The sequence below is a fragment of the Lissotriton vulgaris genome, chromosome 1_1 (genome assembly GCF_964263255.1).
Source record: "Lissotriton vulgaris chromosome 1_1, aLisVul1.2, whole genome shotgun sequence".
In the NCBI taxonomy this organism is placed as follows: Eukaryota; Metazoa; Chordata; class Amphibia; order Caudata; family Salamandridae; genus Lissotriton; species Lissotriton vulgaris.
Genome location: NC_141685.1, coordinates 830,975,069 through 830,996,194, shown reverse-complemented (window position 1 = coordinate 830,996,194; position 21,126 = coordinate 830,975,069). Strand labels below are relative to the sequence as shown.

The following is a 21,126-nucleotide window of genomic DNA, read 5'->3' as shown; positions in this document are numbered from 1 at the left end:
CCCCTCAGCCACCCACCCCATCAAGCCACACGAAACAGATAGAGGGCTGCCATTGTATTTTGATTTTGTTGGGCTCACCAGCATTTGAACGCTGGCTATTGGCATTGTAATTTATTGTTAATTATCTAAACTGATAAATGAAAGGCATTGTCATTTACAATGACAATAGCTTAAACTCTTTCCAATACAAGACCTATTGCCCCCATCCGCCAGCACCTCATCTCTCTCTCCCAGCAGTATCACAGCTTTCTCTCGTCTTAAACCCTTAAACCTTGTCTCGTCTTAAACCCTTAAACCTGCACAAATCATTTTTTGACCAATGACACAGACTATTTTTTAAACAAAATTCACCAGCCTTCGACATCTGTTCCCCAGCCCCCAAACGCCAGCACCTCCCCTCTCTCTCCCCGGACACAGCCAGGCTCGCAATTCTACTCCCCCCTCCCCAGACGCCAGCACCTCCCCTCTCTCTCCCTGCACACAGCCAGGCTCGCACAACACAATAAACAAAAGACTTGAAACTGAAATCGCCGCCAAAAAACAAACAACTTCACAGACGAATTACAAATGAAATCGCCGCAGGGCCGTCTATAACCTTATGGCCACCTCTCAGCATCCATTTTATACATTCATACTCTAGGCTCGCATCACAACTTCGAGTCACTGTAGGGGGGTATAACTTTCAGTACAAAAAAATTGTGTACAAACAGGCAATGCAATACAGCTGTGCTCACATTCAGCTGCATACATCAGCTCATACCACAACCTCACACCCATCACAACACTCTCACACTCACTACACCACACACCCTCACCCTCACAGACTCAACCCACTCACCCTCTCTCAATATCAACCCCTCAGACTCACACACCCTTACACTCATTCTGTCACCCTCACACACCCTCAGTCACCCTCACACCCTCACCCTCACACACCCTCACTCCCACCCTCACCCATTCACACAACCTCACACTCCCTCACTCACCCTCAGACACACTCACACAACGTCACACAACCACACCCTCTCACCCCCTCACTCACACTCACTCACACTCACTCACAATAACTCACACTCACCCTCACACACCCTCACCCACCGTCACACACCCTCTACCTAACACCTCTATCACCCTCACTCACCCTCACACACACTCACACACCGTCACACACCCGAAGCCTCACACCCCCTCACTCACCCTCACACTCACACACCCTCACCCTCAAACAACTTACACTCACACACCCACGATCTCCTCACACCCATCACAACACTCTCACACTCACTATACATCACACACTCTCAGCCACAAACAACCTCACTCACCCTCACCCTCACACCCCCTCACCCTCACACACCCTCACCCACAGTCACACACTCAACATTCAAACTCGCACACCCTCACTCACTTTCACACACTCACAACACTCACCCTCACTCACCCTCAAACTCTCACCTTCACTCACCCACACCTATCATCACACACTCTCACATCCCATTACCCTCACCCCCTCATCTTCACACACCCTCACCCCATCACCCACACTCATACTCACACCGTCACCCTCACTCACCCTCACACACCATCACACACCCTCACACCCCCTGAACATCACATCCAATCACCCTCACACCTTCCAAGTCCACCCTCACAACCCTCACTCATACTCACACCGTCACCCTCACTCACACACCATCACACACCCTCACACCCCCTGATCCTCACATCCAATAACCCTCACACTCACACCGTCCAAGGCCACCCTCCTAATCCACCCTACAACACCACCCTACAACTCCACCCTCCAAAATGACTGCGCATCTATGTTAATGCAAGCAAAGCTTTTGCAGTGCGGCTTGATGTGTACCTTACCAAAAAAAAAATGAAAATTTTTTAAATGTATAATATAAAAAAAATTACTGATGTCTTTGATTTTGGATTCAGCGCTAACAACAGCATCAATAAACATTACATAGGTCTCTTAGCTTCATAAACAACGTTTCACAACATTAATACATTTGAAGTGTACAATATTCACGGCGAAAATATAAACACTTATAGCCATCATCACAACTCTCACTCACACCCACTCACACCCTCACACACCCTCACCCTCAGCCTCACACACCATCACTCATCCTCAAACTCCCTCACAACCTCACACACCATCACTCAACAACACACCCTCACCCTCAACAACCTCACCCTCACACACCCTCACTCACCCTCCCCCACTCACCCTCACACACCATCACTCTACATCACCCCCTCACCCTCACACCCCCTCAAACACCCTCACCCACAGTCACACACTCAACCTTAAAACTCGCACACCCTCACTCACCTTCACACATTCACACCCTCACAACACTCGCCCTCACTCACCCACACCTAGCATCACACACACTCACACCCCATTACCCTCACCCCCTCATCTTCAGACACCCTCGCCCCCTCACCCTCACAACCCTCACACCCTCACTCATACTCACACAGTCACCCTCACTCGCCCTAACACACCATCACACACCCTCACACCCCCTGACCCTCACATCCACTCACCCTCACACTCACACCGTCCAAGTCCACCCTCCAACTCCACCCTACAACACCACCCTACAACTCCACCCTACCACTACTAATCCACCCTCCAACTACTAATGCACCCTCCAACTACTAATCCACCCTCCAACTACTAATCCACCCTCCAACTCCAAAAGTAAATAGCATTAGGCAACATTTAATTCAATAACAAAACATCAGATTACATACTTGTAGGTATTCAAAAATGAAAACTTAATGCATCGCAAGGACAGTGCACAAATTAATACATAAAAACGCAGAAAAGGATTGTTAAATATAACATTTTTTACAGAAAAAAATAAATCCAAAGAAAAAAGGGAAACATCTGAATACACAGCGAGTAATACACCAATTTAAAAGGGGACAAAGACATCTAAAGGACACAAATTCACAACATAAAGCAGTCACTAAAGTAAGGGGAAATAAATAAACCATTAAACAATGGTGGAAAGAATCCACAAAACAAAGAAAGTGCGTAATCACAAGAGCACAAGACCTCACATCCTACTTGCAATTCATCCATAAGTACAAGAAAGTATTCCACTCAAACAACACAACAAAAACAATACAATTTTTAAAGGTGGCTTCATACTTATACTTTGCCACAATTAATGCACATCTGTAGTCGAAAATTTATAAGGAGGTAAACATTGTCTCGAATAAGCAAACACAGACAAAATCAATGCACATCTATGTTAATGCAAGCCAAGCTTTTGCAGTGCAAATTGATGTGTACCTTACAAAAAAATGATAACTTTTTACATGCATTATATAAAAAACGTTACTGATGTGTTTGTTTTTTGATTCAGCGTTAACAACAGCATCAATCAACATTACATAGGGCAGGATTAGCTTCTCAAAAAACGCTTCACAACATTAATACATTTGAAGTGTACAATATTCACGGAGAAAAAATGATCACTTATAGGCATCATCGCAACGACTCACACCCTCACCCACCCTCACCCTCAGCCTCACACACCCTCACTCATCCTCACCCTACATCACACCCTCACACTCTCACAACCTTACACCCTCAATCACACTCATACCCTCACACACCATCACTCACCAACACACGCTCAGCCTCACTCACAACATCAAACGCCCAGACACTCACATCCACTCACACTCACACTCACACCGTCCAAGTCCACCCTCCAACTACACCCTAAAACACATAAATAGCGTTAGGCAACATTTACCCTCACCCCCTCATCCTCACACACACTCACAACACTCACACCCTCACTCATACTAAAACAGTCACGCTCAATCACTCTCACACACTGTCACACACCCTCAAACACCCAAACACTCACATCCACTCACCCTCACACCGTCCAAGTCCACCCTCCAACTACACCCTATAACTACTATACCACCCTACAACTCTACCCTCCAACTACAACTCCACCCTCAAACTCCACACATAAATAACGTTAGGCAACATTTATTTTAATACGTACTAATCAGATTACACACTTGTAGCTATTCAAAAATGTAAACTTAATGCAACGCAAGGACAGTGCAGCAATTAATACACAAAAATTAATAAAGGGATTGTAAAATAAAACATTTCTTTCACAAAGATCATAAATGCACACAAAATAGGCAAACATTTGAATACACAGCAAATAATACAACAATTTAAAAGTGGACAAAGCAAGCTAAAGGAAACAAATTCACAACATAAAGCACTTACTAAAGTAAGGGAAAATAAACCATTAAACAATGCCAGCAAAAATCAAAAACGCAAACAAAGTGCGTAATCACAAAAGCACGCAACTCTGGTGTTGCTCTAACTCATGCTGCTGTTGCACGAAGTGTTTTGGTGGTGCTAAGTGCACAACAACAGGAACAACGTACACCCAAACAGCATCAAAGAGCATCAAAAGAGCACAACTCAACAACACAACACTACTAACCACCACCCCAACACCACGATTCAACACAACATTATCACTCAGCAACAACACATTAACACAATGCACCAACACAACAACACTCAGCACATTAACATTGTCACACTGCAACACTACAACATCGCTCAGCAACACCAGAACAAAACCCAATAACACCACAACACCACTCTCAAGGACCACATCATCACTCGCAAACACCACATTAACACTACACAGCACCACACCAACACTCCAAAATACAACAGTACTCAGCACCATCACAACACCACTCTGCATCACCACATGGACAAAACAACAACACCGCAATGATACTAATGTTTAAAAATGAATGCGGCTGTGTTGGTAAGTGTTGCTAGGCTGCTGGAAAGTGATGCTGCATGTGTTGTTAGCTCTCGCCCTCAATATACCTATCTAACTATCTATATAAATCCCAAATTAACAACAACATCTATACAATAATAGGATTACACCACATTTAAATAAATAATAAACAATACAATGAATTCATGTACTGATGGACTAAATAACACGGCAAAAATAACACCTACACAATAAGATCTTGCTAACACATAAAAAACTCTTGTAAATTACAATTAAAATACCATTCCTGTAGATACGCCAATAAACCAAATCAATTTACACCCAAAATATGCACTTGGAAAAGGGACGGAAGTAATACACTCATGTTATTAAAAATACAAGACCAATACTGTACATACGATTCCTGAAATAATAACCCAACACCTACTTAATATATACCGATTCTATCGAAGCATGACAATACTTTAATACATTACATTATTAATAATTAACAACTCGGAAACAAAGGGAAATACTATTAGCAAAAACAAAAAAGTACACAAAATCAATAAATGCATAAAATACACACTTTGACTTTACCTTAAAATCAATACATTGCTATACATTACATAAAATTACATTACAACATTTGACATTCACAATTTAGAAAGTTCAATACATATTTAATAATATACTAAGTACATACGATAACGTAAACAATGTAGTGATACACAAAAGTCTAACATTAATAATAAACTGTAAAAATTAATCAAATACATCTCTACATAGTCTATAATACATTCACATCATACATTAAATAGTTGTAAAAAAAAACCTACCTGTCAAACGACGCCGGAAGAAGACAGGAACAACAACACGCCTTTCCCCCACGAAAGTTCCCGAACATCTGGGGATTTCCCAATTAACGCACGTCAAACGCAACGCTACGTCACCAAACGTAGCCCTGCGATTGGCTAAGGATTACGTCATACATCAAACACATTCAGAATACACAAAAAAGACTAGAACGCTAAACACTAAACGTAAATCACGTAAAGGAAACACATAGCGCCCGCCATTTTTATTTCAATAAAACTTTATACACAACGTTAAAACAAAAAACATTACAACACATACTTAAAAATAAATACATACAAGGACATGTTAGAATAAAATACATACATGCAACACAATAACACTCACACATCACATCTGACAATTGCTATAAAACAACAAACACAAAGCATAACGCAACAACATATAATACACTACATAACAAACATATATACAAAACTATTAATACACACCATCACAAGAACACAACTACTCAACTATGCAAAACACAAACAACACTCAGCACCAACACATCAACATGTCTGCAACAGGATAGCACCACTCACAAATAATCCAGCATTACTCCCCATCAAAAACACATAAGTCGGCACAACGACACCAACACTCAGTTACAACACAAAAAGACTCAGCAAAAAACATGCATCCTTTAACAAAACACCAACATCACTGTACAACACCACAGCAACACTCAGCACCAGCCCAGCATCACTCAGGGGCACCACACATAACTATACGCAACAACAGCATATTTCAAACACCACAGCATCACTTGTACACAAAACAAATTCACTCAGAGCAACAACATCATCAATCTGTCCAAACATATATATATCTATATATTCAAATATATACAACAAATGTTTCAAACTTTATTACAAATGTAAAAATAATATGTTAAATGTTTTCACTTCTAATAATGTTAACACTTTAAAAATTGTGAAGGCAACACATGTAAGACAGGGGGAAAATATATATTGTAACTTTACTAATGCTATACATGTCACATGTGCAAAAAAAAACATATTGGCATTTAAAATATATTAAATAAGAGTTTTATTTTGAGCAAATAATAAACAAAAATGTTCAACACTAAAAACTCAAACTTTCCTATTGCGAGACCTATTGCATTTCCAATGCTTGTTCTTTTGGGAGGGGCTTGCCATAGCGGGGCACAGAACCATTGCCAAACTGTGTTAGGGTGGGTGACTTTTAGAGGCCACTTTGTAGGAGGTCATGGAGGTTGCAGTGATCAGACTCAAGATTGTGGAGTTTAGGGAGTGGGGGATGATGGGAGGGTTTCAAGAGATAACTGACCTGCACAGCAGTGTGTGTGCATGGGATGGCAACTGAGATTTGGGATTTTAAATAAAAGTGGGTTCAATGGTGTAGTGGGGTATAATCTAAGCAGAGTGCAGACAGTCAAAATCATTAATTGGCTTACAAAAAAACCTAGCAGATGTATGAAGGTATGTATTGTACACATTGTCCTGCTGGTAATATGCCTGTAGAGAAAATCTGAGTAGGTCAAACAGTGGAACAGTTAAGGGCCACACCCAAGGAGAAGGCCGGTGTAATAACTCAGTTTGTTGAGGGCGTGCATTAATTAGGTTCTTGGTAGGGTAAACGGTAAGGTGAAGTCTGATTGTGCAAAAGTCGCATTGATTGTATGTTGCAGAGATAGTTGTTTTAGTAATACAAATATGATGCCACATTTTGTAATAAGAATTAACCCAAAGATTGGAGGCATAGGCAAGGAAAAAAGTATATACTGCATGGTAGGCATTGATGGGAAATGGCATACATTATGAAATGAAGGAAGTAAACGAGAGAGAAATTGGTTATTTTAGTTTGGGGCGAGTACTGAGTAATATGTAGCTACCAAGTACTGAATGCGAAGGTGGTAGTCCTATATATATCAGACATTCATATTTAAGGTAGTAGACGGATAATATATCCATTTAATTTTTCAAAAAAACCTTTATTGACAAAATTGCATAGACAGATTACATTCTTGCACCGAATCAAAGCACCATATACATGAGCATAACTGAAAATAGCAAGGTGGACCAATAGCACCAAACAGCAGAAAACAACAGCATGACAAATGTTATGTAGGTACGTCTGAACAGTGAGCAGTTATGTCAGGGAGGAGGAACGGGCCCAGCTGGAAAGGGACGGAGAGGTGGGGGGGGGCCCAGGTCGAGTACTATCCTACACCGGCGGCTTCTGCGGGCGGGGTGCCGGCGGGGAGCGCAGGAGAGTCAGCCGGGCGATGGGGGGAGCGAGCCAGGAGGTATGACACTAGGGGCACCCATATGTTGAGTGGGCGAGATCTAGCAGGCATGAGGTCCCAGAATTCAGACAGTAGAGTTTGGCAGCGTGCTGCATCCTCGAGCCATTGAGCGAATTTAGATGCAGACTTGCGACCCCAACACATGGAAACACTACGCCGCGCAACGACAAGCAGCATGGCAATCAAGCGGCGGTAAGCATCCGGGCAGAATTTAACAAAGCCTATGAGGCAGAGCGGGGGGGGGGTCGGGTTGAACCGACGAGGAGGCGAGGAGGCAAGATGACCAAAGTCCGCCGCAGGAGCGGAAAAGCCTAGGCATCAGTCACTGAGGATGAGCCCTAGCTTGTGCAATTGAACAGGAGTATGATAGAGCCTATGCAAGTATTTAAAATGGATAAGGCGCGGACGATAGTTTTGGGACAATTGCTTAGTCTGGTTAGAACAATAGAGCCAATCAGCTTGAGAGATATCTATACCAAGGTCCTCGCCCCATGCCACACGAGCGCAATCAGTGGAGATGGCGGTGGCCGCTAGCGTGAGGGCGTAAAGTTTGGTTACCAACTTCCGAGGGGAGGAAGACGAATACAGGAACTCAAGGGTGGTCATCGAGGAAGGAGGCAGAGGGAACGCAGGATGTAGTTCTCTGCAGATTGCCCGTAGCTGATAAAAAAAGCAGTGTGTGATAATATAACTTGGATATCAGCAGCAAACAAGTGGCAAAAAGTTGCTTTTGAAGTGAAAAAAAAATGTGAGGCCCAAGAAAAAGAATGTGAAATACCACTGGTAGTGAGGTGGCCCAGTGCTGTAGTAGCATCAGTACACATTTTCGGATTCTTCAGCTAGACAGATACAAGGGTACAGTGGCAGAGATGCCAAGTCCTGGCATAATTCTTAGGTTTGCAATCCCTATAAACTGTGCCTAGACTTCGAGAAGGATGAGGATGGAGAAAAAGCAATTGTAACTTGGACATTATAAAGGTGAAGTCAGTTGAGCATAGCAGCTCATGTGAATTGCTTTTAAGTAAACCCAATTATTGGAGCAGAAGTGGTTGGTGGGTGAGAAAGAACATAACCAGAAAGGTCATCCTTTCAATGAATTTGAAGAGGGAAAGAAGATTAGGGATTGGGTATTTTCTACAGTAACTTTGAAGTAGAGGAAGTTGACATCCAAGGGTAGAAATGAGCTGAATAGATGAGAATAAATGATTGAGTTGCAGAGCGAGACTTTTAATAAACAGGATGGGGGCAAGGGATTGGAACTGGCACTCAACGGGTTGGTCATGAGAAGGATGGAATTTAAATCACGTTGTGAGGCATTAAGGAAAACCGAAAGGCTGGTGTTCTGGTCGAAGGAAAAGCTCTTGAAATGATAGAGTTCAGGATTTTGAGGAAGTAGCTAGCTGAAATATGTTCTCATAATTTGTGTTTTAGTGGAAGCAGACATATCAACATCATTTACAGTTGGCAGGGCGTGGAGTAAATATGTGAGAAACCGCTAAATACATGAAGCCAATAGGTGGTGTGGTTAACTGTTGGATCTGTGGGTATCTTGGAAGGGACCGATAACAACTTGTGCAATATTCTTATGGCACCATTTTAATAGTTACTTGGTTTTCAACTGCTGCTCTACAACTGTAAAAGCATTTTCCCAGCATCAGTTGTTAGATAGTGTTAGAAGGTGGTTCTGACAATCTGAATCCCCCGGATTTTTCACTTTTTGAACACCTATTTGTTGAGCTTTTACTGTGGGAGAGCCTCATAAGTTGGTTCTCACCCACAGTGAACTCATGATGAAAGGGACTGCATGTGTATTTTACCAGTGCCCCCCTGGGGCGAGTTGGCCACTGCGCTACAGCCAGAGAAAGGGGCACTGGGCTGGTTACATACAGACATGTGTGTGTACATGTGTGTGCACAAGTTTAAGGGCTGCGCAGAGGAAATTCCTAGCGTGCGCAGCCCAATCAATCAATCAAAGTACTTGTAAAGCGCAGTATGAGATGCTAAGTCAGGGTTATGTGTCCCCAGGGCAGGTGTACCTATTTTTAATGCTTGTTGAAATGATGGGGTGGGTTGCCACTGGGATGGTGCCAGGTGGCAGGGCCCTTGCTCCAGGTTGTGTCAACCCACTGCATTAGTTGGCAAGATGATGTGCATATATGGGAGTGGTGGTACTAGACCCCACCCCCGCTGCTTGTGGGGTGGAGATGATTTTCAAGGTCACAAAGTAATTCCAACAGTTTATGTATATTTGTAAATTGGTGCATAGTATTAAGTAGTGTGTGTGTTTAATAAATGTACTCTTACTTTTATAAAGCAAAGTGCAGGCTGGACCCTCAATTACTTAGTGTTATTTCTGCGCACCTGTAATGGCGATTACTAGCCCAACCTACATCCCTTGAGTAAGCCTTAGACTACTCTGCAACGCTACCCTCTGAGAGTCAGGTGCTACACTAGGATGTTTGGTTCCCAGTGAAGGACAAATGTGACATGTTATTTGTGCAGGCCTCACAGATACTGCCTCGTTTTTCAACAGACAGAAATTGAAGGTAACCTGTATTGCTGATCAAGATCGAGAGCCCATATTACTCATGGTTTCAAGGATTTTGTGTGTACGTTGGTCTTGTCATTCTTAATATTCACAGGTCTCAGGTGGTCCAAGAATGTTATTATTGTTTAAATCACTGTGAATAGAATGTTTTCTTCATTTAGCTTTTTTTATGTATCAACAAAGTAGAGCGTCTGTCTTGCTGTTTTAGCAACAAGGTGCATTGGTTATTAAAATCAAATTGTGAAAAGAAATGCTGCCTTCTTGGTTTACTTTGATTTGTTCATTGGGCTCTGTAGAACCCTCAGCCTCACATGATCATGGTTATTGTACTTGCTGACTCCTTTAGATGATATCCCCATTGTATAAAAGTATCCTTACTAGAAAGAAGATCCATTAAAAATATATTGTCCTTGGGGGCTGAGCTTGCATGGCTTCAAGATGGCCGCTCCGCGAGCCACCAGCACGACCCGGGAGGAATTTGCTGCCTCTCACATATCGATGGGGAAAGGAGATAGTGCTCAGCTGTAGCCTGTTGTCGGCTGACTTTCAGTGTGTTTCGGTCCCGCCTTGTTTCGCTATATCCAGGGATCCGGCCCGCCTTCCTCACATCGGTGCGTGGCCCCCCGCGCGTGCCGCTGTGCCCTGCATCAACCGGAGGCTCGCTGGATTGCAGTGGGTGCGGTGTGGGAATCTTCCCAGATCGCGGCACCTTGCCAGGAGCAGCGGTGCTGGTACACGCTCCTGAAACTGCTGGTGGGGATGGTGAGCCCTGCATCCCATCGCTTGGCATGCGGCGGGCCCGACGGGCGGAAGGCGTGTGGCTAGTTCAATCGTTCCGCCCCGCCTCGCCCTCAAAGGACCCGGGTAAATATTCCTGCGCTACTGACTGCACGACACAAAGATTGCGCAGCGCTGCATTGCGCCAACGGCCGGTGACTGGTTCCTTAAGCGCCAACACTTGGGCCTTGCCTCCCAGACATTGGAGTGCAGGGTGGTTGGTGTTACCTGGGGGAGGGGCCACTGTCCTGGCCTGCTTCGCAACGTTGGATTCCCCCAAAGACTGGTTATAAAAGTTGACTAACAGTGCCTAATAAGGGAGCGATTCCCCTGCTACCCCATTTCTGCGCCTCCCGCTCCAGTTGCACACTATAGCCTGGGCTGAGTTCGATGGACGGGAGCGGACCAGGCCTGCTTAACCAGAAAGATCGGGGGCACAGAGATTTGGACGATCGTGACTGGGAGGCCAGAGGGCCTATGGCACTGCAATGGGCAAACCAGACAAATCTCAGCCAAAGATCAACTTCGAGCTGCGTAAATGAAAACGCTGTGATGATGTGGCAGACACCGCGGCGGCTGAGCCGGATAACCCTTCAGAGGACCCTATAGGGGACATCAAGCAGATCATAGCTTCCATTCTGCGGGGTCTGATGGCCATTGATGCCAACATCAACACTTTAGCTAATAGAATGGACAGAATGTCAGAAAGGGTCGATAAACACGCAGAGCGCCTAGACATGCCGGAGCGTCGCATTGTGGAAATGGAAGAAGCCAAATCTGACTCCCTCAACACTCAGAGATAGGTAGCGAAAGCCCTGGTTGCCATGCAAGACAAAGCCGAAGATTTGGAAGCACGATCGAGGCGATGTAACCTGCGCATTACGGGCCTACCTGAATCTACGGCGACGGGCAAAATGGAAACATTTGTGAAGAAACTTCTCACCTCGCTAGTGGGCGCTGATGTCTTTTCCCCTATGTTTGTAGTGGAGAGGGCGCATTGCTCTCTGGGCTCTCGGCCCCAACCTAGCCCTCCCCCACGGCCCATCATTACTAATTTGCTTAATTATCGTGACAGAGACGCCGCACTTCGGAAGGCGAGAGAACTGGGCTCCTTGTGATACGAGGGATCTTCCCTCTCCCTATTCCCAGACTTTACCATCAAAGTTCAGGAGGCCAGGAGGCGATTTGCTCCTCTGAAGCGCAAGCTACGTGATCAAAAAATTAAATACGCTATGCTATATCCTGCTCGGCTGAAGGTTCTATTTGATGGAAAGCCTCAAATATTCTCCGATCCGCAGTCTCTGCACAAAGCTCTAAAAATCTGGGATAAGGCTGGCAAGCGTAGAAAGGGACATGATGGCGGCCCTGGAGATGGGGATGTACCTAGCAACCTTGATGAGAATGGCTGAGTGGCGTTTGTTGGAGGGTGGACATGCTCACTCCCTTCTTATAGTTTGTACACCCAAGTATTGCTCTGCAGAGCTTAGATATATCGGTCATGTTGGAGAGCTCCTCCAGTCTAGATCAGTGATAATTTTTCTTTACCTGCTCTTCCTTCCAGCAGCAGTTTTTCCTCTGGAGAGGGAGGTTCAATGCTTTTGAGATTTATACATGTCTCCTCATAGTTACTGGCCTTGTCAATTGAAGCTTTAATGTATACTTATTGGTGTTGTGGTGGAAGGTACAGTAGTGTGAGATCGCTGGGTAACATCTGCCCCACTGCGTTATCCCCTATTTTTGTTGTAGCTTTGGGGATTGTGATTTGTGTTTTTTCAGTATATGATTTATTTATGCATTTTTCACAACAGTGTGGGTTGCTATCCGCCTTTGCACAGTTGGGACAAGCAAGGCGAGGATGTGGGGAGGTATTGAGGGGATTTAATTTTTTTGATGAGGTCTTTCTTTCGCAGATCATATGTCATTGTTTTTGCTTGCAGACAAGGGGGGATGTTCTGTGGAATTTCGGGGTGGAATTTATGCAAACACTCACTCACTTCATGTTCAGCACACACAACAATTTAGGTCATAATAAGTGACTACGCCTCATGACCTGGAATGTCAGGGGCCTAAATGACCATAGGAAGGTGTGTAAAATACTTGCCTATTGAAGAAGGAAGGAGGTAGACATAGCATTACTTCAGGGGACTCACCTTCACCCGAGCTGTGCGTTATTGACAAGTAGTCAGTTGATGGGCGTCTAGCACGCTGCCTGCTTTACCTCCCCATCTCGTGGTGTGTTAACCTGGGTTAACCCTAAATCGGGGCTCCAACTTGAATGCTGTGAAACTGACCCAGCAGGAAGAAATGTCATAACTTGGTGTTATAATAAAGAGGTGAATCTCCTTGTGATCAATTCCTATGGCCCGAATTATGATAATCCCCAGTTTTTCCAGGCCATATTCCAGCTCATCAAAACCCGTTCTCCCTTACCACTGCTGTGGGGCGGGGATTTCAATTGTGTCCTTGATCCAGTGTTGGACCGCTCAAGGGGACCAACTAGGCCCTTGTCTGCTGCTGCTAAGGCTGTTGTTGATATCTCAATACAATTACAAATGGTTGACGTGTGGAGGGCTAGATCCAGAGATGGGGGTGATTCACACAATATTCGGCGCACCATGACATTCATACAGGCATAGACTACTGGTTTATCTTGCAAGTGCTGATGCCCAGGGTTCAGGGGTGCTCGCTCGAACGTTTTCCAATCACTCTCCCATTCTACTGACTATCACAGTTCCTCCACAAGGTTCTCACCCTTTTTTGTGGGGTTCCCACAAGGGACTTCTTCAGGGCTTTTTATTCGAAAAAAGCTGAGATTCCACCTTTGGCAAGATCCCTATATAGCCTACAAACAAATATAGGATTTCCGTATCAGCCATAATTTTGCGTGAAGATTAGTTACGCCTGAACACTTGAGTAATATCCTTCGACACCTTTGAGCAAGCAACTTGTCATTAGGAGCTGTATTGGAGCTTTTCTCATTGAGGATCCATTTGGAATTACGCTTTTATCGAATAAAAAGCCCTGAAGAAGTCTAGCAGACTACTGATAACTTTGATAATTGTATGTGCTCAAGAATGATTTGCTATTTGTTTATTTATTGTGTTTACTTTTATGGCTTAAGTCGAAATAAAGTTATTTGAAATGTATGTGAATATCCCCAAATTGAATGGGCAGAGATAACGTTAGGCAGTTGATACTGCAATATGAAAAGATTTAGCCCTCGACTGTCATTTTCAAGATTTTTGCTGAGGGACTTGGACACCATTTCCTAGGAAACGTAGGTTTGGGGAAAACATCCGGAACAATAATGAAGTGATCGAACATGAATTAAAAAGTGTCCTGCACAATCAATACTATTTTTAAATGAAAATAAAAGAAATCCAGGCTTGTTTTCTATTGTTGATCGTAAGTGAAACCGACTCAATTTCTGGAGCTAGTAACAAGAAAGGAAACACAGCTTCCACCACTTTCAGTAGCTAACATTTTCTATTTCTCTGAAGGAGATACTATCTCCAGCAAGCAGGGGTTGCTGAACAACTCTGGAGTACATATAGATAAAATAGACTTACAATAAATACTGTGTCGTCTTCTTCATGAACAATGCCGGATTCCAAATCTTATGGTTTTTGCAAAAAGTCTAAATAAACATGCTTATCACTTCAGCATGGGATAACAAGTTCACTTTGTTTTGCAACAGATGTTTATAACTGGGTATGCAGTAACAGCCGGAGCTGCGGAGAGACTTGTTTTTGGATATGACAGCTATGGAAATGTTTGTGGGCGGAGGAACACTCCAGTGAAGAACGCCCCTCTGTCTGGGCAAGACATGTCAGCCAAAAAGTAAGTACTGAAAACGAGACGTCATTACAAAATTGGTCCGTGCACGTGTTTTTACATTGTCAACCTCTGATACACGTGAACGGGGAATTAAAAAGAGCCCTCTGAGGAAGAATTATGTGGCAATTAGTTTTGTTGTGTTGAGGTGGGGGGGGGGGGGGGGGGGGGGGGGGACAAATGTAGCAAAATAGATAGTGTTGTGTTCCTGCAGTCATGCGGGCTCAGAAGTGTAGGTCATCTCAGTATTAAACCACAGAAAAAGTAATCTGAATTGTGCAAGAGCTGACATGTCATTCTCCCAGCTACAATGCGATGCATTCCGAATCTGCTTAACCGCATACCAGTGATTTCATCTAGAATGAGGTGAGTGCATCAACGGGGTTACAGCAGCATACCTCTGGTAGGGTGTATTGGTTTACACTTTGTGTGTTTGTAGAAACGTTTCAAAAGGGTCTTTGCACTAGAACAAATTAAATAATGATGAATTAGAAAGCTCTATGCCCTCCCACTCCCAACCTGCTGTTCTTTTTCTTGAGTTTCATTACAGAACAAAGCCAAGCTTTAGGGTGTGCTGATTCAACAAAGTTATACCCGTCTATTAACGTTGATTATTTTAAAGCAAAAGCTGAAAATAACCCCAAGATTTAAAGGCAGCGCTTCTTTAAGCGTAACTTTGTTAGCAAATGTCAGACGTCTCCTGTTTTTGGTTAGTGCATTTGTATAACCATTAGCATGGCATCCTAGCATCTTTGTTCAACACCATAGCTCACTGAGATAAGAAAAATGTTCAACAACAAGGTATAGTGAGATAATGATTTTATTTATTTGAAGCAATTATATATTGCTTAAACCATAGTGTCCTATAGGTATAAAAAAGGAAACCATGAGAAGAGGCAGGATCTGCCTATAGAGGGCATTTGGGTAGTCATGTTTTCAACTTCATTCAGTATTCAAAATCAAAACGTAGTACTTTTTTCATGATGTGTTTCAATTTTGTATATAAAATAAATATATATATGTAATTGTTAACTTCTGCTTGTATTAGCTCTATAAATGTTACTTTACTCTATTAATGTTACATTTACCCAATTTAATAGTTATTAACATAATCCATTTGATCACTTTCAGAGGGTAGAATGTCGAGGCTGCTTATGCGCGATTCAAATTTGTGAACTTTAGTTTATTCCATATGTTAGCAGGGTGAGCGTTAACCCACTGAGCCATCTTGCTAGCTTATAAGGGTTGAACGTTATATACTCGTAGGAGGTAAAAATGCGAAAGTGTGCTGCCTACATCGATATGCTAACGATGGGGAGATATTCTTCTAGATCTTTGCTAAACACCTATTTATAGTACATCTACGTTTTTTTAAAGAAATTTGGCACAAATCATAGCCCAGACTTATTGAGTCTTTCATTTTCTTAATTTTAATAGCAGATGGAAATCATACATGTCAGCCGTTTCTGCTTTGTCTTCCTCTAATTCTTAAAACCCTGGGAATTAGTTTGTTTAAATTTGATTCTCTAGCTCTCCACCATTTTCGCTTTTATTTTTACACACACGTAATAGGTGTTTTTGCAGTTCATCCAAGCCATGCAAGCTTGTTAATTAGCAGGAGACATCACCACGATGTCCCTAAGCACTTCTTTAACTCTCTTTAAAAGGCATGTACTCTGTTCTGACCAGGACCTTACAATAAGGCTGTCACATATTTACTCATATTAATTAGACTTTCAGCTTACTAACAAGAAATAAATTGACATGGATTTGATTTAAGTGGCAGTACTTAACACAGTCAGTGGTTCTCCTAACTCGGCCTGGAACGTCCCTCAATTATTCCACAATGGATAACCTAAGCATACAGTGTTATAGTAGCATGCCCTGACAGGGTTGGCACCCTAAGAATGTGAATCTGTTGCTATAGGATGTTGGGAACATCCCAAGGGTAATCACAGTATACTAATTTATTTTATTATCAAAAACCCACGACTGCCACTGAAATCCCTTAGTCCACCTCCAGTCAAAAATACTACAACTCCAGAAAGCCCAAAAAACTCAAATGGAATTTAGTGGCTAAATTCAAAATGCAGTTTCTTTTTCTCTGTGAATTACCATTTGTAATTTTTTATTTGGTCAACGGGATAACATTGGGAAAATGTTCAACGAGCAATGGCATAGCCAATAGGTCTCGCCTTTGGGACCTTATAAGGGTTTAGTTATCCAGCACAATATCCTTGGTGCAACAACATCAAGTGTTGCATGGCTAAACACTTATAAGGTCCCAAGGGTGAGAACTATTGGCGATGCCAATGCTTGTTTTGAGTGAGTGGCTCGTGCAGGTATGCCACTGTGAGGTAGAGATGCTGCGGGTGCTTTTACAGGAGCCCCTGTGACATTGCTCCTCTTCAAAATGTATCTTGGGTCTGGTGTAATACTTATAGCCCCTATTCCTGCACCCACTGCATTCTTAAATGTCCCATGTGCAGCTGGGGTTGACACTCCTATTACCCCATGGTGGACGTGGTGGTGGTGGACGTGGTGGTGGTAGATGTGGTGGTGGATGTGGAGGTGGTGGTGGATGTGGTGGTGGGGGACGTGTTGGGGGTGGTGGACATGGTGGTGGTGGATGTGGTGGTGGTGGTGGACGTGGTGGTGGTGGTGGATGTGGTGGTGGTGGACGTGGTGGTGGTGGCTGTGGTGGTGGTGACATGGTGGTGGTGGATGGGATGGTGGTGGACTTGGTGGTGGTTGAGGACTTGGTGGTGGATGTGGTGGTGGACATGGTGGTGGATGTGATGGTGGTGGATGTGGTGGTGGTGGTGGACTTTGTGGTGGAGGACTTGGTGGTGGATGTGGTGGTGGTGGGTGTGGTTATAGTTGACATGGTGGTGGACGTCGTGGTGGTGGACGTGGTGGCCGTGGTGGACATGGTGGTGGTGGACGCAGTGGTGGAAGTAATGGTGGTGGGCGTGGTGGTGGTGGTGGTGGTGGACGTGGTGGTGGTGGTGGATGTGTTGGTGGTGGTGAAAATGGTGGATGTGGTGGTGGTGGTGGTGGATGTAGTGGTGGTGGACATGGTGGTGGACATGGTGGTGGACGTGGTGGTGGTGAACATGGTGGTGGTGGATGTGGTGGTGGTGGTGGACGTGGTGGTGGTGGTGGACATGGTGGTGGTGGACGTGCTGGTGGTGGACCTGGTGGTGGACATGTTGGTGGACGTGGTGTTGGTGGATGTGGTGGTGGTGGACTTGGTGGTGGTGGATGTGGTGGTGGACCTGGTGGTGGTAGTGGTGGACGTGGTAGTGGTAGTGGAGGTGGCTGACGTGGCGGTGGACCTGGTGGTGGTGGACATGGTGGTGGTGGACATGGTGATGGTGGATGTAGTGGTGATGGACTGGGTGGTGGTGGACGTGGTGGTGATGGACATGGTGGTGAACGCAGTGGTGGATGTGGTGGTGGTGGTGGTGGTGGATGTGGTGGTGGTAGTGGCTGCCGTGGTGGTGGTGGACGTGGTGGTGGTATACGTGGTGGTGATCTACGTGGTGGCGGTAGACGTGGTGGTGGTGGACGTGGATGTGGTGGATGTGGTGGTAGGAGTGGTGCTAGGAGTGGTGCTAGGAGTGGTGGTGGCGGTGGACGTCGTGGTGGTGGACGTGGTGGATGTGGTGGTGGTGGATGTAGTGGTGGTGGTCGTGGGGGACGTGGTGGTGGTGGTGGTGGTGGTGGACGTGGTGGTGGTGTTGGCTGATGTGGTGGTGGATGTGGTGGTGGTTGTGGACATGGTTGTGGACGTTGTGGTGGTGGATGTGGTGGTGGTGGATGTGGTGGTGTGGACGTGGTGGTGGACATGGTAGTGGTGGATGAGATGGTGGACATGGTAGTGAACATGGTATTGGTGGACGTGGTGGTGGATGTTGTAGTGGTGAACAAGGTGGTGGTCGTGGGGGTGGCTGACATAGTGGTGGACGTGGTGGTGGTGGTGGCTGACATGGTGGTGGTGGACATGGTGGTGGATGTGGTGGTGGACGTGGTGGTGGATGTGGTGGTGGTGGTGGCTGCCGTGGTGGTGGACGTGGTGGTGGTGGACGTGGTGGTGGTGGACGTGGTGGTGGTGGGCGTGATGGTGGTGGGTGTGGTGGTGGGGGTGGACATGGTGGTGGTGGTGGTGGTCATGGTGGTGGTGGATGTGGTGGTGGTGAATGTGGTGGTGGACTTGGTGGTAGGAGAGGTGGTAGTGGACGTGGTGGAGGTGGTGGATGTGGTGGTGAACGTGGGGGTGGTGGACGTGGTGGTGGTAGCCATGGTGGGGGTGGATTTGGTGGTAGGTAACATTGTGGTGGTGAACGTGGACATGGTGGTGGTGTTGGCTGACGTGGTGGATGTGGTGGTGGATGTGGTGGTCGTGGATGTGGTGGTGGTGGTGGATGTGGTGGTGGTGGACGTGGTGGTGGACATGGTAGTGGTGGACATGGTGGTGGACGTTGTGATGGTGAACAAGGTGGTGGTGGGGGTGGCTGACGTGTTGGTGGACATGGTGGTGGTTGACGTGGTGGTGGTTGACGTGGTGGTTGACGTGGTGGTTGATGTGGTGGTTGACGTGGTGGTGGTGGACGTGGTGGTGGACGTGGTGGTGGTGGACGTGGTGGTGGTGGACGTGGTGGTGGTGGATGTGGTGGTGGTGGACATGGTGGTGTTCATGGACGTGGTGGTGTTGGTGGACGTGGTGGTGTTGGTGGACGTGGTGGTGTTGGTGGACGTGGTGGTTTCAGTGGACATGGTGGTTTCAGTGGACATGGTGGTGGTGGACGTGGTGGTGGTGGACGTGGTGGTGGTGGACGTGGTGGTGGTGGACGTGGTGGTGGTGGACTTGGTGTTGGTGGACGTGGTGTTGGTGGACGTGGTGTTTGTGGACGTGGTGGTAGTGGACGTGGTGTTGGTGGACATGGTGGTGGTGGACATGGTGTTGGTAGATGTGGTGGTGGACATGGTGTTGTTGGACGTGGTGTTGTTGGACGTGGTGTTGTTGGACGTGGTGTTGTTGGACGTGGTGTTGTTGGACGTGGTGTTGGTGGGCATGGTGTTGGTGGGCGTGGTGTTGGTGGACGTGGTGTTGGTGGTGTTGTTGGACGTGGTGTTGGTGGGCGTGGTGTTGGTGGACGTGGTGTTGGTGGACGTGGTGTTGGTGGGCATGGTGTTGGTGGGCGTGGTGTTGGACGATGTGGTGTTGGACGATGTGGTATTGGTGGATGTGGTATTGGTGGATGTGGTATTGGTGGATGTGGTGTTGGTGGACGTGGTGTTGGTGGACGTGGTGTTGGTGGACGTGGTGGTGGTGGACGTGGTGGTGGTGGACGTGGTGGTGGTGGATGTGGTGGTGGATGTGGTGGTGTTGGTGGCTGCTGTGGTGGTGGACATGGTGGTGGTGGACATGGTGGTGGTGGTGGACATGGTGGTGGTGGTGGACATGGTGGTGGGGGGGGACATGGTGGTGGGGGTGGACATGGTGGTGGTGGTGGACATGGTGGTGGTGGTGGACATGGTGGTGGTGGTGGACATGGTGGTGGGGGTGGACATGGTGGTGGGGGTGGAAATGGTGGACGTGGTGGTGGACATGGTAGTGGTGGATGAGATGGTGGACATGGTAGTGGTGGACATGGTGGTGGACGTTGTGGTGGTGAACAAGGTGGTGGGGGTGGCTGATGTGTTGGTGGACATGGTGGTGGTTGACGTGGTGGTGGGTGACGTGGTGGTTGATGTGGTGGTTGACGTGGTGGTGGTGGACGTGGTGGTGGTGGACGTGGTGGTGGACGTGGTGGTGATGGACATGGTGGTGTTCATGGACATGGTGGTGTTCATGGACGTGGTGGTGTTGGTGGACGTGGTGGTGTTGGTGGATGTGGTGGTTTCAGTGGACATGGTGTTGGTGGACGTGGTGTTGGTGGACGTGGTGTTGGTGGACGTGGTGTTGGTGGACGTGGTGTTTGGACGTGGTGTTGGTGGACGTGGTG

The 21,126-nt window shown here is 45.9% G+C and overlaps 1 protein-coding gene across 2 annotated transcripts in view; it reads left to right on the top strand.

Annotated features, from left to right (window-relative positions):
- The window catches only part of SLC44A3 (solute carrier family 44 member 3), a 530,813-nt gene that overhangs the window by 154,640 nt on the left and 355,047 nt on the right, over window positions 1-21,126 (top strand). For both annotated transcript variants that reach the window (XM_086957367.1, XM_086957377.1), the window contains one exon: window positions 14,979-15,121. In XM_086957367.1, coding sequence (XP_086813493.1) covers window positions 14,979-15,121 — 143 coding nt within the window. The remainder of the gene's footprint in view (window positions 1-14,978; window positions 15,122-21,126) is intronic.